The sequence below is a fragment of the Mastigoproctus giganteus genome, chromosome 8, assembly GCF_048544385.1.
Source record: "Mastigoproctus giganteus isolate SK-2022 chromosome 8, ASM4854438v1, whole genome shotgun sequence".
NCBI classification, from domain to species: domain Eukaryota; kingdom Metazoa; phylum Arthropoda; class Arachnida; order Uropygi; family Thelyphonidae; genus Mastigoproctus; species Mastigoproctus giganteus.
The window spans coordinates 191,443,896-191,469,934 of record NC_143582.1 but is presented as its reverse complement, the minus strand read 5'-3'; the positions used below and the strand labels follow the sequence as shown (position 1 = coordinate 191,469,934).

Here is a 26,039-nt window from a genome sequence, read left to right as displayed (position 1 = left end):
CAAAGGACACCGCACGAAATATCCATCTTCGTTTTATATACGATGAAAAATGTAAGAAAAAACATCCTCGAAACTGTTTTTGCTGTTCTGGTTTTTGTTCATTATCACAACATCGATGAATCTTCATTTCCTTCAAATAAGCTGTCTGGATTGGCAGAATATCTAAAACTAAAGAAATTCGTTATATATTACATATTAAGTTGACGTATTTGCCTGAAGAATTTTGGGATGCTTCAAAGTAAATTAATCCTCTCAACACGAGCAGTTTTTCAATGTACAGTAATCCTTTATGCTACAGTTTTCGAATAAAACAACGTTCAAGAAAAGCATAATTTCACTGTTCTAACGTCATTATACCAAAACGGATATGACGTCAAATTAAAGTGTTTTTCAAAGAAATTACAAATCATATTACTGATGAAGTAGAATTGCAAAAAAAGAAATATTTTTCGCATCTTTTTTATAATATTTCTGGAAATTATAAATAAATTATCGTAATGAGTTAATTATTTAAAATCATTGAAATAGTTTATTATTTTTTTTATGTATAATTATTCACCATTTGTAGTCGTAAATAATTTTGCGACCGTGCCTGCATTTCAAGTAGCTTACGTGATTTCTTTGATAATTTAATTTACTTCCTCATTTGATAGATAATTCAATTTATTCGAAAATATTGCACTAACAGCAAGCACTGCTAAGAATTTAAGATGTAAACTTAGTTTACAACCGTGGCTTTCGAGGAGAATCCCACAAAATTAAATTTATAAAATATTAAGAATTATAACTGTAGTGGCCAGCACATTGGAGAGAAGTGACGCATGCGTAATAACTGTGTTTATCGATTGTAGTGGACTGGAATACAGATAATTTCTGTAATGGCGTCTAACTACTGTTTGTTGTTTTAGTGATGGGAAACAGCTAAATAGATGGATAAAAACAATTATCGTGAATATTTGGAATAGTACAAGTGTGGAGAAAGTAAAGACTCTTTAATATAAATGTCCAACCGTGGTGGAATAAAAATAATCCATTTTGAAGGCAGTGAAAGATTTGCCTTGGATAATAAAAATGTTTGTTTTTTTATCCCTGGTTCCAGAAGTTAAACTGTTTAAAGTTAATGCAATGGCCTTAATGCTCACAGAACACACCTAGCCTTCACAATTAGTAAATCTGAACCCTGATGTTGCATTACTTTCAAACACATTTGTGTAAAAGAAGTGCAATTAGTACTTTAGTCTTATCCCGATGTCATTACATCGCCGAAAGGTTAATCTGTCATTTAGCCGTTGTCTCATCTTTTTAAATAAATGGCAAATGTCATTTGGCGACATCATTCGTTTGAAATTAGTAAAATAAGAGAGCAACTCTTAACAACAATTAAGAGTGGGAGATCTGAGGAGTTAATTAACAAGTACGGGGAAATGTTGGGAAAAAGCCGCGAGTTAGGATTAAAATTTGAAAGTGTTTGTAATTCTGCACAGACACGATAGGAGGGAGTACGTGTTGAGAGTGTAGTCGATCAATTCATCCCTAGATTGATTGTGCAAGGCTTATTGGGGAGAATTTTTTCACAGAATGGTCTGTGCTTGTTATCAAGAGAGCGTTGTTACAGAGATGGGATACATTTAAACAGGAGTGCCAAGATATTTGCTGATGCTCTCGAAGCAGTGTTAGATGGGTCAGAAAACTGCTAGCTGGGAGGGGGGGGGGATTCACAAACTAATAGATTAAAAGCAGCAGCAGGAAGAGGAGTAAATAATTCTGCTGCTTCTATGGGAATATGCAGCGAGCAAGCTGTCGGAGATTTCAAGGACTGCTGGGAGATCATCATGGAATAAGCGAATTCTTGGACTGTGTTAGGGTTGGTAAGAGGAAAAACAGGTGCAAGTATAGTACTTGCGCGTTCATTAATGCTAGAAGTATAGTAAATAAATTTGAAATACTGGTCATGTCGTCCTGATACAGATACTTGCAGTAGATATAAGTTAATCTGCAATCAGGTCTCAAAGGAGTTTAGGCAAGCTAAGGCAGATTACGAGGTCTCTGGAAAAGAAAAGCTGAAAGCCTTCTTTATTTATATTAATAATAAAAGAGAGGGATTGAATCACATTGGTTCACTTGATGTCGATGGTTTAACTGTTGATGAATGGGCTCAGGCTGCTGACAAACTGAAGAGATATTTTGCATCTACATTCACACATGGGGAATTCTCGGGGAATGAGATGCCAGAAGTTTATCTAACTCTAATAGGGAGCTGAATGATTTTGTAATAAGTGAAACAGAAATTGTTGAAGCAAAACAAAAAAGCACCTTGGATCGATGAGATTTATAAAGGTATAACGTGGGGTGGGGGGGGTGTTAATGACAGTAATGACGGTAAGCTACTGCAACTGGATCTAGAAAAATTATGCGGTTGGACTGAGAAATGGCAGTTAAGGTTTAAATTGACAAATGCAAAGTATTTCATATGGGTAGCTGAAGTAACGTCAGATTAATGTACCAACTGTGTGGTAACGCTCAGGGTAGTGGCAGAATGAAAAAGAACTAGAGATAATTGTGCAGTCAGTTAGTTCTCAGAACCAGACAGGCTGCTAGGAGAGCTCATGGAGTTTTTGTCAATGATATAGAGGAATTTTTCCAGCAGGAATAACGAGGTGATTATCCCGTTGTATAAGGCAATGGTCATGCCACATTTTCAATATTGCATATAGGTCTGAAAGCCTCGTTTTAGGTAAGGACGGACCTGCTGGAACATGTGCAGAGAAGGGCAACGATATTAGTTAGTAGAACAAAATGATGATCTTACCAGAAAAGTCTTCAGTTCTGCAGAGTCTTGCGTCACCGAAAGCTCATTGAGGTACTGAAGGCCTTAAATGGATTGAGTAAACTCAATTCTGGTAAACTACTTCCTCCTGTTCATAATACGCACATGTTGGGGACGTAAATTGAGGGAAGGATGGTTGTAGGATCGATGTGTAAAAATTTTCCTTCAGGCAGCTGTTGTTGAATTTTTTTCTTTTTCTTAAGAAAACCCCAAACACGAAAGGTATTAGAACCTGTAGTACTTAGTACCGTGAATGGTTTGAAGGTAGAGAAAATGAAAAAAGATATTTGTTGATATTAGTCTTGAACTTCTGCAGATTATAATTTTCATGAAATACGTATGAAGGTTGTTCCAAAAAACGGAAGTTGAATGAATAAACGAGGAAGGAAAAAAATTGGCTCTGTGAGTTTGAACTTGGACGGTAGAAGGATATTGACTGATTGAGGCATGTGTCTGGACTGCTTTGGAAGAGAGAGAGAGAGAGAGAGCGAGAATTATAGCAGCTAATTCAGAAGAACAGTGCCCATGGAAGTATCTGTAGAAAATGCACGCAGAAGAAACAGAACGTCTGTGAAACAGAACGGAGAGGCTCATTAACCTGACTGCCCTCTTTTGAACGGAATTATAAGCCTGAGAGAACTTTTGGGGGCACCGCCCCATATTTGGTAACAATATTCTATAGTAGGGAGGATTTCGATTTGTACAGAGTGAACTCTGGAAGAAAAGTAACGCCGAGAGCGAAAGAGAAAACCCAGTTTTTAGATGCAGAAGCAGCAATATTTGTGATATGCTTATGCTAAAAGAGATTAGAAGTCAGGGTAATCCCTAATAGAGATATGCGACCTTGTCTAGAAATCTGAGCGTCATAGAAGCTGTAGACTGCAGCGTACATGGTGTGTGCCCTCACCTGGATTTAGGTCAAAATCTGCATTTATCTGTCACAGCAACAGTCTGCATAATAGTCAAGTTCATATCAAAACTTCTCCCCATAGTTCTGGAGCTAAACTGCGTTCCCAAGAGATTTTTCATTGATGAAATAAATTATCGTGAAACTATTCTATTCCTACTCCAATCTACGAAGTTGTTCAGAGTCATTAAAAACTTTGGCCTGGACTGAAGAAACAGAAGGCTTATCCTTCATCTGTACAAGACACAACATACTGAAACAGATATTAATGGTACCATAAAGGAGACAAGGATCAGGAGAGGTGTGAGGCAGGGTTGCTCTTTATCCCCGTACCTTTTCAACATGTTCATCTAGGAATCCATAACAAAAATGAAGCAAGAAGCAAAGGGTATCAAGATTAGTCGACAACAGATTCACTGCATCAGATTCGCGGACGACATAGCATTTAATTAGCTGACTCAGAGCAGGAGCTGTGTAAGATGTTTGAAAGGCTATCATTAAGGCTACAAGATTCACATCTAAAGATAAATGCACAAAAGACTAAAATACTTGTTGTCACCAAGAATGATGAACAACCTCAAACAAACATCAAAATGGGGAACAACAAAGTGGAACAGTTTTGTTATTTTGGGAATTTCATTACCCAGGACAAGCGTTGCGCTACAGAGATCAGAAGAAGAATCACCCTTGCCAAGCAAGCTTTCAGTAACAACCAAATATTCTAACCAGCAGACATATCGACAGGAAGACCAGGAAAAAGTTTGCCAAGTCATTCGTTTGGAGTGTGCTGCTGTATGGAAGTGAAACCTGGACATTATGCAAGCAAGATATCAAGAGACTGAAGGCATTGGAGATGTGGGTCTAGAGGAGGACGTTGAGGATTAGCTGGACCGAGCGACGATCCAATGAATCTATGTCTTGACCGAGATGCAAGAAAAGCGGCAGATACTCACGACGGCGACAAAAAGACAATCTAAATTTTTAGGACACACCCTAAGACGTAACAAATTTTTAGTGAATATCTCAGAAGGAAAAATATTGGGAAAGAAAGGAAGGGGACGACCAAGGAAGAAAACTTTGGAAAACCTAATGATGAAAATGAACTTTAGGGTTTATGAGGAAATGAAACGTTCAGTAGTAGACAGAGATGGATGGTTGCAGCGACAAGGCGAAGCCTTTAGAGTTTGATGATGAACTTTAACTTATAATCTGTTAACCTACTTTGCACTATTAAGGTCTTGTGGCTGCGAAAGGCTTCTATAATAATACTGTTCAATTTATCTCATTGTGCAATAAAGAGTATTTATTTGTTTTATTTTGTTCCTGGATTTGGCTGTCTTTGGTTTCTTTGGCTGTCTCCTCTTTTTGAAATTTTCATTAATTAAGTAGGGGCCCGAACATGTTATTAATAAACAAGCCCTGTCAATATTTAACTCAAGTATTAAATGTAGATCACCTGGTGGTCCATCAAATATTCTTTTTATGGTTGCATTTGTTGTTTTTGATATAATTTAAATTTCAGAATCAAAAGTAGTTCGCATCTGAGAAAAACAAAGTTATAGTTAATGTTAAAGCTATTTTAAAATATTAATGAATAAATATTAATGTTATTTAATACAACTTTATTTGTGGTCGGTTAGAAACAACACTGATCTAAGCGTTGTAACCAATATCTTAATGGTGTTTCTTCCTTGAATTTGCATAGTAAAATACGAACACAGGAAAAAGTCTCTCGTATCTCATACGTTTCTCTTGGGATTCTGATTCGAAGCTTGCAGACCTTTTGGGCCAATTATTTGCTCTTGTTCAAAACATTGAGTTTGCTTTAGGGAATAATATTCGATGCGAAACCTGGTACAAGCAGTTACGATTTATGAGATCCTCACTGACTTGTTTTTTTTGGTTACATGAAAAAATAAAATAAAAAACTTTTTTATGAGACAGATAACTGCATATAATAGCTTTATTTCTCGCCCTCTGGGAGTAATAATGTTAAAGTAGTGCATCTTGTGTGTAGCGTCCTAAAATAGTTGGCCACTCTGAGCGCCACCTGTACATTTTTGGGGAAAGGAATATGCATTATGGGTACAGTTTACACGCGTCACTATAAGTCAAGTGGGCGTGCAAAGAAGTTATTCTACAATATCTGGAACGAAAGTATCCGCTTTTACTATCCACTCGTACATCCATGGTTCAAATGTTTTTCTGAAATACATATTATCTGTTTCCATAAACCACTTTTGAAGCTGGATGACCTCTAATAAAGTCGTAATGGGTAGTTTATCAGCGCGTGGCTCTATTGTCGAGGAAGGTATAGCTAACCAATAAATTTTATGGAGCCAGATGCATTGGTACTTTATGGACATTGGCTCTTGTGGCTTTTAACACTTAAGAGAGAAAATCCACTTTCAACCCATCAAGAAGCAGGAAAGAGTCTCGATGAAACTACTCAATCAGCCAGCTGGCTACAGACAACGGCGTTTTCTTGAGCTCAGGGGAAACATAATTTTGGCAGTGAATATTTTATTGGACAAAAAGTGAAAACTTTGTAGTATAAGAATGGTGGATAAAGCATATGATGAGATTAAAAATTTATTGGAAATAACCAAACTGTTAATCTTCTTCTACATTTTTGGGCACATTGGTAATGCCAAAATTAAAACTACTCTTAATACTATTACTATTTTAACCATTCTTAATGTGTTTACTATCGTATTAATACAGATTGGTAATTTTAAATGGCAGCTCACGAAATTGCGAATAACTTTAAGAAAAAGAATGCTAGAAACATAAAATTAAAGTCTTCTTTGGATTTCTCCATGGTATCAATCATCGAGCTAACTTTTATTTATTTATTAATTTTTATATTTAAATTTTGTTCCTCCACTCTTTTCTGTCCTCCCAGTCTCCATTTTCTTCTTTTCCACAGCTGCCTTCACTTTCTATATCCATGTGCTTCTAGGTCTTCCTCTCCTTTTCCTTCTAGGTGAGTGTCCATTCCATTGCTTTTTTAGGTAGTCTCTTCCCCCATTCTCATAACATGTTCGTACGATTCTAATCTTTTATTATACACTGTACTGCCACTTTATTAGGTACACCCCTGCTGTGCACACAAATGGTTTGTCCCTCAACGTTGCAAGTCACATGACCACAGTTATGGATATAAATGCAGCAAAACAACCTTTCTAGTATCAGTTAATCATACAAAGAATTGGGAAAAGGTGTGATCTAACGGACTTCGAACGTGGCATGGCAGTAGGTGCAAGACGTGCTGGACAAAGCATCTCTTAAACGGCAGTTCTCCTGAACTTTTCACGCACCACAGTTTCAAGGGTGCAACGAACAGAAAACATCCTCTCAACGGCACTCCTGGGAGTGTGGAAAAATCGCTTGTTGATGAGAGAGGTCAGAGGAAGATGGCTAGAATTGTGCAAGCAAACAGACGGGCCACAATGTTGCACATCACGTCAGAATACAACCTTGGTGCGCAGAACAAAATATCGCAACGGACCACTAGTCGCACTTTGTTCCGAATGGGCTACAACAGCCGACGGCCACATCGCGTACCTTTGTTATCAATGAAGGACAAGAGAGCACGCCTCCTGTAGGCACAGCAACACCAGCACTGGACTATCGAGGATTGCAAAACAGTTGCTTGCTCTGACGAGTCGAAGTTCCCGGTGCATCATATTGACGGAAGGCTCAGAATTCGGTGAAAACAACATGAATCCATGAACCCGTCATGTCTGACGACTACTGTGCAAGGTGGTGGGGGCAGTGTTATGGTGTAGGGAATGTTTTCTTGGCACACGTTGGGTCCATTGTTACTCAAAGATTCACGTCTGAATGCCACATCGTACCTAAACATCATTGCTGACCAAATGCATCCGTTCATGTTGACAATTTATCCTCAGTCAGATGGTAACTTCCAGCAGGATAATGCGCCGGTGCACAAAGCCCGAATCACTATGGAATGGTTCCAGGAACATGACAATGCCTTTTCTTTGCTGCAGTGGCCCGCTCAGTCCACGGATCTCAATCCTATTGAACATCTTTGGGATGAGCTGGAAAGGGCTGTTCGCTGCAGGCCTACACCTCCGTCGAATCTCAAGGAACTGCGTAACACACTCATGTCCGCACGGTACTCCATTCCTGGACAGCGTTTTCAGCATCTTGTTCAATCCATGCCTAGACGAATTCAGGCTGTTTTGAAGGCTAAAGGAGGCTTAACACACTACTAGGTGGGTGTACTAATAAAGTGGCAGCACAGTGTATATTGTTAATCTGTTATGGTTACGTTTACCCTCCTAGCAAATGTTTGCTGTCTAGGGGTAGATGTAACCTTTCCTTTTCCTTTACTTGAATAAATAATATTTATAAAAATTCTAGATGGAGAAACATTGTTTTAAATAGCTTGCGAATATTACTGTGATCATGATCTCGGTCCTTTCACACTATCTGGAAACGGCATGGGTTTGAACCCATTATGATGTCAGAAATCGTTGATTTTTTATATGCCTCTTAAATCTCAAATGAGGGTCACTTCTCCTCCCTCCAGAAATTTACAGACTTAACCAGCCTTTTATTTAATTATTATTATTCAGCTTTACGAATGTATATATATATTTTTTTGTTTCAGTGTACCAGGATGTCCAAGTCTACACCTTCTATGACCCTCCGCATAGCTTTTGTTCTTCATCTCCTCGTACTATTTGTCGTTTGCTCTGGCATTCCAGTTAGCCAGTCTAGCGAAAGGTAAGTAGAAACACAATCATCTTAACTCACATTTTATTACTTATACCATTTAGGGTCGATGTTGCTTCAGGAGTGAAATTTGTTTCGGTGAGTTTCTTTCACAATAATCAGAGGGCTCAAATGAGATTTACAAAGGATGCTTCGCTGAAAAATTTGTTACTTTTCCAAATTTAAAATTCAAATGTCTTTCGGAATGGCCAAAGTTTTAGAAGAAGACAAAAGTCCGCTACTTTTATGAACAATCCGAGACAGTAAGTTGATTTTGATCCTACTTTTCTTTTTCAGGTCTAGCTGGTGAACATTTTCCATTGCAGAAAATCTCACCATTATTATAGGTGACGACTTTCTGTCTCTCCTTTTCCTACTTAACGATATCACTTAAAAGCAGTGTCACTTACCCTGGACCTGATGGGCCATTTTTCATTATTATCGCAGCAATCTTGAGTTAATTAACAGTAATTAATATCGTGATTTATTAGGAAAATAAAAGAGTGCGTGGAAAGTACCATTTAGAAAGAACCATCAAACTCCTATGGGATCACTTAATCTGCATTTAACTTTCACCATCGAATCCCCACTTGTATTGTCGCATTTAACCCTACCTGGTTATCGTATATTTTCAGCCCTTTTCTTACGTATACGGTTGATTATCAAGGACCGAAAGGTTAATTAGAAATCTGACAATGAACGAATTATGATAATATGGAACAGTTAAGTCATGAGCACTATCAGCTATTAATTAATCGTCTTGATTGTTGAATGTCATTAGAAAGGACACTTTTTAAAGAGATAGGAGATTATGCAAAATAATACGCTTCATCCTTCCATTGTCTTATATCAGCGTATTTTTATTAACATATTCGATGAGCTCATTTGCATGTTAATATAAACGTTAATTTAAAATCATTCGATTACTTTCAAAAATTAATGATCTATTTATTTTTAACTCTTTCTGCACATTAAAGTAGATGGAGCTAATATTGTCTACAACAACTGTTTTCTTCATCAATCACGAAGTTCATCATTGAACTTCATTAATGCCTTATTAGAATATTAGAGAATGGAATTAATAACGAGTTAGTCCTTTATAAGGATGTGCGTCTAGGATTTTATGGATTTATCCACACCTGTTGTATTATCTGATTTCCAATATTTTTAATTCTATTAGTGACTTTCCATTGTATTTGCAATTTTCGTACTTCATTTGAGGAGAAGATAACGGGGCTTGTGTAGAAATATTGACCTCGAATTGACTTACAGCCTAAAACTCATTAAAATTTATCATAATCACTGTTTAGAACAAAATACTTAGGCAAGCTACGAATGATAAACACTCTATAATGTATTTAACTGTAATAATAGTAACAGAATACAGCTCACCTTACAATAAGTCGCACAGAATTTGATAATGAGTTCAGATACTCTAATGACAGTATTAATTACACTTTACATTAATCGGGGATAGAGAAAACGAAGCTTTATTCTAGAATGCAACGACCAAAGTTAGTACACAGTTACACCGGTGTGTATTTACTGCTCGATGAGAGGTCGATGCAATTAAACAAGGACAGATGGGTCAAATGAATGGATAGTATAGCAAACAGAAGTAATTATATAACCTTATGGGAGGCAATGGATGCAGAATTGGAAGAGAATCACTTCACATTCCACTCTTAAAGGTTAGAGAAGATTGCTCATTAAGTTGCATATGCCTGACGAATACTACTTAGGCTAAGGAGATATTCTAAAAAATATGTCAGCTAGTTTGGTATCAAAGTTGTTTGTATTATTGATAAAAATTCTCTTGATTATTTTCAAGCCAAAATGGCTAAATTGCGAATTCATTTAAAAGTGTCACTAACCATTAGGATCATATGTAATATTGTGGTATTTGATACTACATTTTTCTATTTTTTATGTATGCATTTTATTATTTATTACTCTCAAATTAACTTGTAAAATAATTGATAAACTTCTTCAAAAAATTGTCTAGTTAGCCATTGTTTTCAAACAATGGAAAATAACTCGTCACTTATAATGTATTCATACGCTGTACAAAGAGTGCGGTGTTTGAACACGCCGATCTTAGCAACAGTTTGCACAGGAGTTTCTTTAAGAAAGAACTTAAGTTCAATATTGTCTTATACATTCCAGATGCAATTTTCTTAAGTCATATTTTAGTAACTGAAGTAGTGGGAGCAGTTGGTAAAGCTATCGCCATTGGTGAAGCAGTCAAAGCATGCGCAGAAAGGCATTTTACTAAACGCTATTTAAAAATGTATTCCTATTCGATCTTGTTTATTTTTATCGAAATAAATAATTCCGTTTAAATTTTAGCTATAAATTACGCTAACAGTAAAGTTTATAATGTTAAAATAGTTTATTTTCATATGGGACTACATTTTGTGAAAGAATTCGTTAAATTAAGATGGATTTCAATTCTTCTGCCAAATATACACACTTTAACTTCCACCCAGAGAGGGCGCTACTTTCAAGTTGAATATACAATTACTGTATATCATTCTATTTTTAAAAAATACTAATAATTATAAGCTTAGCCTCTCCTTTTTAGGGACAATTTCTAAGCCAAGAAAAGTCTCATTCTGCTGTACCAAATTCACTAAATGCTAACAATTTCTACACTTAAGCAAAAAATGTAAATCTAGTCTTACGACACATATGCATCTTACATTTTCTTGCATATTTTATAAAGGAACTTAACCATAAATTCCAAGCTACATATCCATGCGGCTTCCATCATACTCTAATGTCCCACAATACATGCCTTTTGGAAAGTCTGATGTAAACACGCTAACAAAATGTGTGCTAGGGGAAAACATAGTTGCTCACTTGAGTAGTGCATCGTTAAAACTTTATCGAATAGTCACTCTTAAAATATTCTGTAACGAAATTACCGGTGATTTAAGCTTGGAAACTGTCACGTATTTACATTTTCCTTACACAAGTTGTCGCTCCCTTGAGCACACCTAAGTTTACTGTTAATCGAATAGCTAGGGTGACTTGCAACTGTTGGATTTTCCGTTCTTAGTTCAAATACTCTGAAGTTAAATTTACCACATCTTATTTAAAATCTGCTATAATCGTGAACTCCAAGATTTTCTCACATTTAGTGAATTATAAGAAGAACTAAATTTTAAAATTTCAAGATCCTCATGATGGTATAGTGGTTTCGCTACTTGGGAGAGGTCTGGGTTCGATCTAGGTTCGAATCTGTGTGCTCAAACGTGTGGAAGAGCTGGATGAGGCAGGGGCTCTTCCGAATAAACTATAAGGCCACGTGGCACAACTGACCACAGAATACAATGTAGGACAGTGCAGAGCACTTCGCAGCAGGCCTATTCGACGTATACTCGCCATCGTACTATAGGGCATCAGAGCAGAAGGCCGACTTGACATCCCCTGCTAACTCATCACAGTCACGTGCATCTAACTTGGTACCGCGATTGGAGAACAGACAACTGGAAGAAGCTGTAGTGTGCAAGCAATGCATCTTGCAGACTGATCGTATCGTCATTGTCAAGCACGTACTGTACACGCTTCGATGTTCATGCTGTTTTTGCTGAACCCTCTGAAGACTTCACCTTATCCTCCTCCAGTGGCCAGATTTTCCCTGATTTAAATCCCATTTAACATTTGTGGGATGAGGTCAAACGATGTTCAGAAATTCTTTAAAAATTATGGTATTTCATATGGATGGCATGGATCCTTAGCTCCAGATGTGTTCAAGCACCTTACAACAGGAGCTCTACAAACTCATGGAGAGCTGGCTTGGTATTAGATCGCACCTAGAAAAAGAACACACCTCTTGAAAGGTACTAAAGAACTGTCAAACTAGTAAGAAGATATATTTCTCTGAGGAAAAGCTCAAGATGTAGTCTTCAAAGATTAAAATTAGGCAACTGAGAAAGGAAGAAGGGGATCTGATTAAGGCGTATAAGCCCCTAAAAGAGAATGAATAAAATGAACGAGGGTGATATATATATCTACTAGAAGAGGAGAAGGACGAGAAGTTGGGGAGATTTGTATAAACTGAAGGGAAGTACCATATTAGCCATGAACTAATATGCGAGAAGGCTTAAGGAAATTTAGGGAAGAAGTGGGCAGGTGTTTATTGTCAGCTGACATGTGGGAAACAATTTCCAATTTGAACAGTGTATCGTTAATTTTCCGAAAACGATAACAACTGGAATTTTACTTCATTTATTTTTTTGTGTATTTATTTATTTATTTATTTATTATTTTTTCATTTTATTTTATTTTTTTTTGGCAGCTCGATCAAAAGTTCGAGTTTTTATATCATTTTGTCATTCTAATACAAACATTAATATTTACTTAGGAAGAAAGGGAACCTGTTCCCTAATATGGCTTCGAATAGAGTCGAGGCATGTTAGGAACAGTGTGATGCAAAATAACATTAGTAAAATTAGTTTTTATCCAAGTTCGGTATAAGATCCATCAACTATATCTCTAAAGGTTTCGTTTTCTTTTCAGAAGATATATTTAAAAACCTTAGATTCATTCACAAACTTTGTAGTAATAAAATAGTTCATACCACTAGATAACAAACCACTGCAAGAAAATTGTTCCAAAATTCCGCAATACGCTGCTCGAAGGTGAACTTCATAAGTTCACCTTCAGGCAGCACCCTCTGGTTCGGGCCTCAGTATCCACTGAGAATATTCCTCCTCATTCATTTTATTAATTCCCTCAAGGCATTATACACTTCAATCAAATCCCTTCTAAGGTGTCTACTGTTCTAAAAACAATATGGCAAACTAGCATTATTCTCAGTCAACTAACATGATAGACTCAATTTTCTTAGCATGGACGTTTCATACATGCCTTATCAAACTTTAATATTAGATTCCACTGATATTCTGAAATAAATGGTGCAACACTTTGATTCCCAATATCCTTCAACTTGTCGAGCACCTACACTTATACCACTCACTTCAAGGTCGACGACGTTCCCGTATATAAAGGCGACTCCAAAGATAATCTTCTGAAGTACAGCCCAGACATTGATCGTTTCACAACCAACGGTCAGCATGGTTTTACAAGGGAAAGATCGGTTATCACGAAAGCAGCAGTACATTGGCATTTGTGTCCTATCATCATCATCATCATCAGCCATTTTCAATCCACTGCAGGATGAAGGCCTCTCCAGCAACTTTCCAGTTCCTTCTGTTTTGAGCACTGGCCATCCATTGACTACTCACAAACTCATGAATTTCATCTATCCATCTCCGTCTTTGTCTTCCAGGTTTTCTTCTAGCTCCTCTTGGGTACCATTCTGTTATTTTCTTGTCCATCTGTCATCATGTCTTCGAGCTATGTGTCCTGCCCAAGACCATTTTAGTTCTTTAGTTTTGATAAGAATGTCCTTTACTTGAGTTTGCTGCCTAATCCACATGTTTCTCTTCTTATCTAACAGTCTGATTCCCAATATAATTCGTTCCATTCTTCGCTGTGTAGTTCTTAGCTTCTCTTCCATTCTTTTGGTGAGTGCCCAAGTTTCACTTCCATAAGTCATGGTGGGGAGTATACATTGGTTCATTATTTTACGTTTCAGACAAACTGGGATATTGCTCTTCAGTATGTGACTATATTTCCTGAATGCTCTCCATCCAAAATTTATTCTTCTCTTGACTTCCAGCCATTTATCATTATTACAGCTAATAACTTGTCCCAGATAAGTATATGACTCCACCTTTTCAATTACTGCTCCTTCAATCATTATTTCCCTTTCCGTGGCATACTTGTTCATCATTACTTTTGTTTTAGCCATATTCATCTTTAGTCCAAAATCCTTACTAACTGTGCATAACTGATTAAGATTTTCCTCTAATTCTTTGGGATCGTGGCTTATGACCACAATGTCATCTGCAAATCGTAAATGGTTTAGGTACTCTCCGTTCACATTGAGCTTCCTCAATGCTTCCTCAAGCTTCCTCAAGGGCAGCAGTAAACAGCTTCGGAGATATTGTGTCTCCTTGTCGAACTCCTTTCTCGATTTTAAATTTGCTACTGTCTTTGTCTAGTCTAATAAAGGATGTAGCACTCTCATATATTTTCTTCAAAATCATAATATATGGAGTATATTATGATTTTGCCTTGTCTTTCCAGTGCCCGAAACATTGCCTTATGCTGTATGGAGTCAAATGCCTTTTCATAATCCACAAATGCCAGGCATAATGGTGTTTTATATTCATTTGCTTTCTCCATTAGCTGTGATATTACGTGAAGGTGATCCATAGTTGAGAATCCTGTCCTAAAGCCAGCTTGCTCTTTCGGTTGATTCTCATCAAGTATTCTTTCTAATCTGTTAGTAATGACCCTTGTGAACAACTTGTAGATATGGGATAACAAGCTAATTGGTCTATAATTTCCAATTTCTGATTTATCTCCTTTTTTATGCAGCAAAACTATGATTGCATTATTCCACTGCTTAGGCATCGCACCTTTTCTAATGAACTTTGTGAAGAGCCTTGCCAGTTTTTGTGTTATGTCTCTTCCTCCCAATTTTAACAACTCTACAGTAACTTCATCTTCCCCCGGGGCTTTCCGATTCTTCATTTTCTTCAATGCATGTTCTACCTCATCAGGAAGAATATCGGGTATGTCGTATGTGTTGCTACTTTGCAATCCATCTTCCCCACTGCTGGTATCATTCCCTCTCTCCTTGTATAATTCTCTATAGTAGTCTTCTGCTATTTGAATTATGCCTTCTCTGCTGTTTATAAGTACACCATCGCTATTCTTGGGTTTCAGTATCATTTGTCTTTCTGTATTACTGCTCATGGCTGCTGATTTAAATCCTTTGTTTTCCCTTAATGCTTGTTCTACTTTTCTTGTGTTAAATCTTCTTATGTCCTCTCTGAGTCTCTTTCTAATGGCTTTGCATAACTCAGTATACTCAATTTTCTCCCTGTCAGTGTTTTTCTTGCTCTTCATTTGTCGTCTTTGGTTCATCATGACAAGTGTTTCTTGACTAATTTTTTCTTCTTTGGATTTCTGTTTCCCTGTAGGTTTCTTGGGCTTTATCACTTTCAAAAAGTTGTAATATTCTTCGTCGATATCTTGGTCCTCAGCAGTTTGCAGAAGCTCATACTTGTTCTTAAGTTCCAGTACATACTGCTTTTTCTGCTCTTCTGTTATCTCAAAGACCTTTGTATTATTTACTCGAGTCAGTTTTTTCCTTTCCTACATCTATATCAAGTGTACATCTTACCATTCTGTGATCACTTCCAACATTTACCTTATTCAGGACGGTAACATCATTCACAATATATCTTCTGTTAGTGAGGATGAAGTCGATTTCATTAGTTGTTAATCCATTTGGACTCTTCCATGTCCACTTTCTGTTCACCCTTTTCTTGAAAAAAGTGTTCATTACTAACATTCCTTGAGATTCTGCAAATTCCACAAGTCTTTCACCTCTTTTATGTCTTTCACCAATTCCAAAATTTCCTATAGTTCCTCTTTCTGCGCTGTTTTGCCTTTTTCCAACCTTAGCATTGAAGTCCCCCATAATAATAGTGTAGTGGGGTTTCTGCTCATCTAGAAGACTCTCAATTTCGGTGTACATTTCTTCAACCTCTTCATCATCATGGCTCGATGTTGGTGCATAAATCATTATAATCTTTAGCTTGTACCTCTTAGAAATCTTGAGTATTAGTCTTGACACCCTTGGTGATGTACTTTTGAATTCCAAAATGTTGTTTTTAAAATCTTTATGGACCAGAAACCCAACTCCACCTTCACTCCTTTCACTGTTTCCATTGGTGTACAGCAGATTTCCACTTGATAAACTTATAAGTGATTCCTTTCTTCTTGTTGTTTCGGCCAAACCGATGATATTCCAATTCACATTTTCTAATTCCTTTTCCAGCTCTAATATCCTGTCTTCACCGATGAGTGATCGTACGTTATAACAGGCCAAGTTCAATTTCCGTGCATGGCAGCCTGGTCGTACCCAGAGATTCTTAGCACCCTCTGCTTCCACTCTGATCCTCTCGCTGCCGTAAGAGGGAGAGTGAAAGCTGGTGGGGACTGAGGGCCATTTGTATTGTTGTGCTCTCATTGCTGGAGGGTTTGGTCTTTTCCTCTTCACGCTGACCAGGCGTCTTGAAGAGAACCACTCTACACGTTCGTTGCCACCTAAGTGACGTAACAGGGCTTACCATCGAGAAGGTGTGGATGAGTGGATTTTAGGGAGGCAGGCCAACCGGACTTCTCCTAAATCTTCTGTAATAGAGAGATATTGGATCCATCAGTGTTTTAGGCTGAGTGTCTGATAACACACAGGATACCTGTTCCCCTCTAAGCCCCATTGTGTCCTATATATTGTCCTAAACAAACTAACACGTTATGGCATCGTGGATCTACTTCAGTCCTGGATAATAAGCAATATTAGCCAAGGAAGCAGCAGTGACTGGTCTACCCATAATAAGCATCAATCAGATGACTTCTATTCTTGTGTTCGTTTGTGATGACCGAAAACATACGAATACCCTTTAAAACGCCAGACTTTCTAAACTCAAAGCCTTATTTGGAAACCACAAGAAATAGCTTTATCTACAGGACAACGAGGATGGTGAACAGACTCAACACGAATTTCAACAATCCTTGTAGAAGAGACTAAGATCCGACACTTAGCCGCTAAGCTGCTTACTCCCAGATGCAAATTTTGTTAACCAAGTTGAATTTTGGGAAATACAGGAATTCAGTATTTATTGAAACTTGCAAAGTTTAATTTATTGATTGGTTTTGTAGAACATTCTTTGACGATCATAGGATCCACCCTACACTGTACCTGCTATAGAAAGTGCGGGGAATGTTCTCATGGCATGGATTGGCTTCACTGGTAGTTTAAAAAGAAGATAAAAGGTATAGATTAGTTAAGAAATTTACCGAATCATGTACGCCTGTAATGTTTCGTTTTCATCCCGAAATTCAACCCTCTCTGTTCCCCAGTTACTAGATCCCCCCCCCCACTACCACCGCCTTGAAAATCTGCTATTCTCACCAGTGAAGCATCTATTTTTACAGCAATGCCTTTAAATAGCACTAATTAACTTTCTATCGCTAAGCTAATTCAGAGGTTGCCAAAGCTTTTAAATAAATTTTATTTAAAAATATATGCCTAATATTCATATTGGAAAACAAAGAAAAGAAGAGACGCTTAATATGTTAATATTTTGTCTAGTTCTACACATAGTGTTTTAATTCATAGTTTTGTAATATTGTATTTCTCAATGTTTTTCTAACTTTTTTTTCCAGGGTCATGAACAAAATTTATATGGAGCTAGTTAAAGAATATGCCCATCACCAACAGTATAATTTTAAAAGCTTAAAATTATTTACAAATGCACCAATTTTTTGTATCGATAGTTAAAATATAGATGTTGGAAGTACACTGCCTGGACGGTTTATTAACACCATAAGCTAATAGCTGTATGCTGTTGGCCCCCGAAGACATGCCACGCCTTCGCGGTAGCGCGGTGGATATAATCATCCTCCTCCCCACACCAGGTGGAAAAGACCAGGGTTCGAATCCCGTTAATAATGTGAAGAATTTGTATGGACCTTTTTCAAAACATGGCTGAGTTAGTGGGTCTCAGGCGAGGGTTATATGGGTTTCTTCTCCCAGAAACTTGTTTTTCGTCCAGCAAGCAAATGGAAAAGAGAACACGCAATTCAAAGATATAATTTACTAATGTCTCAATCTTTTGACGCTTAACATACGTAGTAGAGGCCTATGATGCAAGAAAGCAAACTTATGTATCATCAACAAAAAAAAAAAAACAATGAATACCATTTCACATATCCATTCCCAGTTCCTCCTTGAATTTATTTAAGCTAGCAACTTCCACAACGACAGATGGAAGTTTGTTCCAGCAATTAGCTACCCGCTGGCTAAAGGCAAATTTCCGCACATCTATTCAAAAACTGTCTTTCCTCAATTTGAATTTATGCTCCCTTAGGTTCTTAATCTGAGCAAGAGGAAAAATCCCATTAGCATTGAGCTTGTTCAAACCATTCAAGGCCTTATACACCTCAATCAGATCACCTCGCAGGTGCCTAGTCTCCAATTTTCAGAACTTAAGCCTTTCTTGGGTAAAGGACCCCTTCGTTCCCCTCGCAAATCATGTGGCCCTTCTCTGTACTCGCTCAAGCAACTCTACATCCTCCCTAAAATGAGGCGTCTAGCCCTGTATGCAGTACTCAAGGCGTGGCCTGACCATTGCCTTATACAAAGGGATAATCATGTATACACATACACGATGTATCATGAAGACAATGAGGCATAAAAAGTGACACTTGGAATATTGGACTAGTCGTGTAATAAAACTGTCAGTACCTGAAATGAAATGGGCAAGGGATTGTCCTGATGAACATACCCTTCCATTCGCTCTACAGATGTTCAATGGGACCGAAATTCAGAAATTGGGCTGGCCAAGACGGTCCCCTGAAATCTTCTTGTGTTCCTCAAATCACAATTTCACACATTTGACAGCTGGTGATTGTTGCGTTGACATCTTGAAAGTACTCCTGTCCATGTGAATAAACATATAGCATCATAGGATGTACCTAGCCCTCCACAATGTTCGGATATGCTCTGGCATACATGGTGCCTTCTGGTGGAATTAGATGGACTAAGGATATGCCAGGAGAACAACTTGCCCCCATACCATCACACATCCTCCAGCAGCTTGAACTATTCCGCTATGTCACCTGCTTCCTTTATATGCGCAATCTGTATTTCTGGCACTAAAGCAGCCATATTTTCCAGCATCTGAGATCACTTCCGTGAAGGTCTCTTTCTCTCGTAGTGCATTTTTTTTAAGGATTCTCCACCATGGCGAGAATACTAATGCGTGGTAATGAACCTCATTTAAATTCAAAGGTTAATTGTTCCACCGGGTCACACATATAGCCCAACCTTCCAGCCTCCTAATAAAGCGGCCAAGTAGTGTACTTTGGCATTACTTAAATCGAAAATCTGTTCTGCTGTTTTGTTCAATCAGGGTTCTGTGTACATGTGCCCTCCATACCTGTTATCGATTACCGATACCACATTACACCATTTCTAAGCCACTTATCACGGTAAAAATTGCAGTTCTATTCCATAATGCTCACGAAGTCGACACATAGCCGTCAACAAAACATTAAAAAAAAGGATTTCTTACGCCGGGTATAAGTAAGAAAAACACTTCGCATCTAACGCTCTTTTATCGATATTGGCCGCATTTTATGGAAAATTTCATCTTCCGCCGTCTACCCTAAAGTTCGAAACAAGCGGAAAGCATAAAAAGCAATTTTAATACTCTATGTTTATTGCTTTTTTTTTTTTTTCGGATTATATGAACATAACCGGAACCTCGTAATTCTCGTTTTATATTCTACTCTGCTGCCACAGTGAGTTTCATAACAAATTTCCATAAAATCTTCTTTTTTACCCTAAACGTTTCTCTCTGAAGAAAATTAATTCGCCTGCCTAAATTATCGAACGAATAACTCAGCTCCTGACTGATGGATTGTGGAATTTTGGATGCAGCCCGTTTTGTATGAGTAACTGTTGTACTCTTGTTGTGGAAAGCTAGTAGATGAATAAATGGTGTTCTAGTTTTATCTGTCTAGTGAAGGCTTTCATAGGTTTAACAGCTGAAATAACGGTAAAAGCGCTGTCAGTTTTTCTTTTCTTTCTGACCTTCTTGAATAGGAACGGAAATTTTAAATAAAGCGTTTAAAATAAGGTTTTTTTTGCAGATGAACTTATCGATTTGTATGATTTCTAAGATAAACATCTTAAACGCTGCATTACCATTACTTATATACACTGCCCTATCATTGATATCCGGACACCTGCGTACAACAAATAACCTTTATTTACAGGAAAGCTAATAATGTGTGCTTTAAACCTTTATGACAGCCTCCAGTCTTTGTCAAACACTCTTCACCAGCTGTTTGTAAATGTCCTCCGATAGTTTCCACCATACAGCCTAAAAATCAACTACCAGATCTTCTCTATTTCTTGAATAGTCTCTTCTCACATGCATCCGGCAATCCAATTCATCCCAGAGGTTCTCTATAGGAGTGAAATCAGTAATCTGGGGTGGCCCCTCCAACTTTTCAAAGCTGGTGTCCTCACACCAGTCTATCACAATGCTAGCAGTATGATGTTGTCCTGCTGATATAGGTATTGACCTTCTCTGACATGCTGCCATAGCATAGGTAATTCATTATCGTCCAGATATCCCTCAGCATTTATGGTTTTGTCTAAAACAACCAATAATCCCAGATAAAACTACGAAAACCATCAGGCTGCCCCAAATTTCATTGTCTGGATGATACCTAAGGACCACTGTCAGATTGGTAGACCATCTGTGACTCGTCACTCCAAAACATAGCTTTCCATTAGTCTACAGTCCAAGGATGTTGGGTCTTACATAGGTTTGTGATATTAGTGGTGGTAATATAATGCAGCATCCGCGCATTTTTCCGGTGCTGACATGTGTCCAAATCACTTAACTGAAGGCCTGTGTGTGCTGCAATAACGTCGACCTGCTTTTTGATCAGAACAGAGACAGGAAAGCCCTGCAAAGGGCTCTCCTCTCTCCTGCCACGTTCCATCAGTTTGAGGTTTTCCGAGTCATTTTGTGAGGTTCAGCACCAATCCGCTTCCATTTTCAGGTCATATCACCAACCATTGACTTAGTGACCTTCCGTGCCGTTGAAATGTAGAGTATAGACAGATTGCCTATGTGGCACCTATTATCATTCCTTGTTGGAGGTTTGTTAACTCCATCGATAGCATCATCTTGAATTCACAATTATAATACTGTCTGCTCGTAGTGATTGGGTAAGACGTGACCAGCTATCAATGGAGTGATGTCCTTACATTAATGGTAGGGCAGTGTACTTACAGTATCTTTCCGAATATCCAATAACTGATTTATATAATGTTATTTATTATACGATTTAATTTTCTACTTTATACAGTTTTAAGTTAATAAATTCAACTGAAAATAAAACTAAAGTTATGAGAGGATTTCAGGGATGAAAAACTCCTAAATACTGCAGTAGTTAGGAGGTTTAAAAACATTGAAATTTACACCCTAAAATGTTTACCTTTAGGTAAGAAAGGTAGACTGTACAAATAGCCAAATATTTGCATTTTAGGTTTCGTTTTAAATGTGACCAATTTAAAAATTCAATATATCTTCTAGAAACAGAATTTATCAAGACAAATTCATACAGATTTTTGAAAATTAAATTCGCTGTCAAAGTCTTGTTTTAATCTTTGTAATTCATTTAATAGAACAAAGAGGTCGCTAGTGGAAGTTGATGACCCTGAAGAAACATTGCGTATTCTGGGTAGCCTTGCTCACAGAATACTGGAAGCTGAAACTATGAACAGGTAAATATTAGAGAGTAGTTTTAAGTTTTCTCACCTTGTCTGTCGTGTTAAGTTCCTTTCTATGTTTTCAGTACTGCTATTCGCCTTCTGAACAAGTTTCGTTAACTTTCAAATTTTATTTTATTTTTGGTTATTTTAAAGCCGATACAAAAAAATTTGGTAGCCTGTAAACTGGCTATCACGTCAAGAAGGTAAACATAATATACTCTGCCATAAATGTAAATAAAAAATATAAATTTAAATCTTTCTATATAAATTGATTGACTGTAAAAAGTTAAAAACGTCAGACATGTTGTCTCTGTCACCTAAAATCTGACTGAGTGTAGATGGTTCAGCCAGATTATTAAAATCTCAAAAAAATAAACGTCGTGGTTCTATAAAAAGAGGACAAATAGTGTTACACATCTCACACATAGGTGGGTCATCCGCCCTCAGCAAAAAGGAATGTGTTAGATGACTATGATCCATGCGGAGCAGAGCAAGAACAACTTCCTCTCTTCGAACCGTGCGTAGACTGGACTGCCATTGCATAATAACAGGCTTAATGTGATGCAGTTTATTTGTGGCCTGTTCGTGCCAGGAATCTTGCACGAACAGGGAAGATTGGGAATATAATTTAAAACGTACTATTTGCCAGAAGTCTGTATAGGGGACTGACAGGCAATTATCTAGGGGAATGGCTGACTTGGCAACGGTATCAGCTAATTCATTTCCCCGATCCCAACCCTGGGTGGGGGACATATCTTAACGGCTTGACTACATAGGACTTCTCAAAACAGGACAGACATCAAAATAAATTACTTAAATCTCGGGGTTTTTTTTATTTTTTATTTTTTTTAACGCATATCTTTTTGGCATTTGCTTGGAATTAAACAAATGACTTTTTAAATTATGATTTTTAATTTAAAATTCATTACGAGTCTTCGATAATAAATAAGTCTTATATAGGAATATACTTGAACAAGAAGGTGATAAGATGTTTACGAAATGAGAAAAACTTTGCCTTCCAAAATAAAGAATTGCTATAAAATCTGTTATTCATCATCAGCCATTTTCAATCCACTACAGGATGAAGGCCTCTCCAGCAACTTTCCAGTTCTTTCTGTTTTCTGCAATTGCCATCCATTTACTACCCAGCAACTCATGAATTTCATCTGCCCATCTCCGTTGTTGTCTTCCTGGTTTTCTTTTAGCTCCTCTTGGGTACCATTATGTTATTTTCTTAGTTCATCTGTCATCATATCTTCGAGCTATGTGTCCTGCCCAAGTCCATCTCAGTTCTTTAGTTTTGATAAGAATGTCCTTTATTTGTGTTTGCTGCCTAATCCATGTGTTTCTCTTCTTATCTAACAGTCTGATTCCTAGTATAATTCTTTCCATTCTTCGCTGTGTAGTTCTCCGCTTCTCTTCCATTCTTTTGGTGAGTGCCAAGTTTCACTTCCATAAGTCATGCTGAAGAGAATATTGGTTTATTATTTTATGTTTCAGACAAATTTGGTTATTGTTCCTCATTATGTGACTATATTTCCTGAATGCTGTCCATCCCAAATTTTTTCTTCTCTTTACTTCCAGCCGTTTTGGTTATTACAGCTAATGGCTTGTCCATTATAAGTATATGAATCCGCCTTTTCAATTACTTAGTTTTCGAACTGTTGCAATCTCTTTTAAGCCAGTAATTTGTCCAAATATTCAACGATGCGTATTTTCAGCTAACCATATTTCCATATCGCGGAATAAAACTTATTGTCACGTGGAAGAAGAAATCTGGGTTTAATTTCCCTTGATTCATTCGCTGAATGTGACTGACAAGAGCACCTTACTAATGTGCATGGTAAATTAAGTCTTGGTAAATTATTTCAGCAGTGCAAACTTACCTTGGGCACTTCCCGGATGCGCTTGAAGGAGCATCAACATTCCTTTTATTTATCTTTCGGTTCCAGAGTCTCGCAGGTGTTGGTGCACAAGAGATGACGCGGATTTAAGGAATTACCATTAGACTATTTACGTTTGAATACATTTTAACCTTTCCATCACTGCTAATCGGAGTTTAAAAGTTTTGACTAAATCGTAATATTTTTATCAAAACTGCGTCAGATCTTCGAGGATTACTTTAATTCTATTCTTAATTTCGATAAAATATGAAAAGGTCACTCGTAAACCGATTACCTTTTGAAATTTCGAAGAGCTCTCAGTATTGCATTTTTCATTTATTTATTTTAAAATATCTCGTCCTTAAGATTAATATTTAAATGAATAATAGTACCCGGTTCTTTATCCCAAGAAAATTTCCATTATCTCAATATTCAAATGATCATAAAGCGTGCTCCAAGATTGAAATTACAAACCATGTTTATTATGTCACAGCGAATCTCTAGAATATTGGTGATTTGAGACTAAAATTACCAACATCTCATTTTGGTATTACAGAATGTGATGGTCGTTAGTCACGAACCAATTTCCAAATACAATTTTGAAAGAATATTCAAGACTGGAATTATATTCAAACTACATTATCGATAGAACTGAGGAGAATTTCAAACGAGCCTGTATTGGATAGCTTTCTCTTCGTATTAAAAATCTTCAGATAGACTTCTGAAGGATTTGAATTTAAGATAGGCAATATCTTTAAATAAATATTATTTTAAATGTATTTAAAAACTGTCTGTATAGTATTTAGCTATTATAGCGTTTCATTCATATCATATTGAATTATATTCTTATAATTATTAGTCAGATTAAGAAATATAATTTTTTTTTTACATTATGATAAAAATAAATCTGTTATTTATATTGAATACAATTTTCGTTATGTAGTTTTTATAAACATTTTTGCCTAATATGCATAAACACTAAGAAAAATAGATAATTATGTAAATTGTTAATGGAGGTTTCAAAGCAGTTGCCCGGCTAGCTCAGTCGGTAGAGCACGAGACTCTTAATCTCGGGGTCGTGGGTTCGAGCCCCACGTTGGGCGTTTTTTTTTTTTTTTTTGCTTTGAATCCATTTTTTTATTGCTTCTTTACCCCATTTAAATATTTTATTCTATAGATAGCTTAGAGTTTTATAATTATAATCCTGTAATATAAAAATTATACAGCATGTGGTTATACAAAATGGTGTTTTTAATTTAAATAAAATACATATTTTTTTATAATTAAATTTTTTTACTCATAAATTGATATATTTTTTTTATTATTATTTGTTTATTTTTTAATGGTTTGTTTATTTTAATTTTTTTAGTGAGAAAAGAGGTCTAGATCTTGGTCTCTCTAGAGGATTTTCTGGAAGTCAAGCTGCCAAACATCTGATGGGATTGACAGCTGCCAGTTTTGCTAATGGGCCTGGTAGGAGGCGCCGGGATTTGAATTCCAACTGAATTTTCCTCCTGCAATTAATTTCAAAAATATTGATTTCTCCAATAATGTAAATGCAGTCTAAGTCGATGTCTGGAAAACTTTATACAAAGTAGTGATCAAATCAGTGATTCAAAAATCCTCAATTATAGCGTTCAGTCATGATTTGTTTAATTTTAGAATCAATGTTGATAGTCTCAATTAGTTCTTACGTTTTGTATAATGTGTTCTATGTTTATTAATTGTAGATTATGTACAGTCACGGGAAAAAAAAATCAATAAATTCTCCGTTGTGCAATGTAATGTGTGGTTAAATTTTTTTTTATGTATATTTTAATACTAAAAGTGAGCTTCCATAGATGTTTCTCTCTGACGCAAGGTCCATGACGCAAATCATAAATCCTAGGTCCTAAGTCCAATCCTAGGTCCAAGGTCTGACGCAAGTCATATCCATGAGCTACTAAGAAAGCCTTATTTGAAAAATCATACAGGCAATGTGCCAAAATTAAGTTTAACCCAGCTCCAAAGAGTTTCATATATACGCAGTTAGACCAATTCAGTACTTCCGAAGATCCTATAATGTTATTAAACTCAGTGACCAAAAAATTCGAAACCTTAATTCAAGATAATCCACCTTTTTCCCAAATTACATCCCTTGCATGTTATGGCATGGATTCTACTAGTTGTTTGAGAGAGTCTAGCAACAGATCTGACCATTCTTCCAATAGGATATTTGTCATCGGAGGTTTTCTG

At 36.8% G+C, this 26,039-nt stretch overlaps 1 protein-coding gene and 1 non-coding gene across 2 annotated transcripts in view; both read left to right on the top strand.

Moving 5' to 3' along the window:
* The window catches only part of LOC150082114 (diuretic hormone class 2-like), a 45,324-nt gene extending 19,735 nt beyond the window's left edge, over positions 1–25,589 (top strand). Inside the window, exons 2-4 of the mRNA XM_090379987.1 lie at positions 8,374–8,489; positions 21,835–21,933; positions 25,174–25,589. Coding sequence (XP_090236113.1) covers positions 8,383–8,489; positions 21,835–21,933; positions 25,174–25,309 — 342 coding nt within the window. The 5' untranslated portion in view covers positions 8,374–8,382 and the 3' untranslated portion in view covers positions 25,310–25,589. The remainder of the gene's footprint in view (positions 1–8,373; positions 8,490–21,834; positions 21,934–25,173) is intronic.
* On the top strand, positions 24,835–24,907 carry TRNAK-CUU (transfer RNA lysine (anticodon CUU)). The gene has a single exon. It is a non-coding gene; the product is annotated as a tRNA-Lys (tRNA).
* Positions 25,590–26,039: the final 450 nt, after the last annotated feature.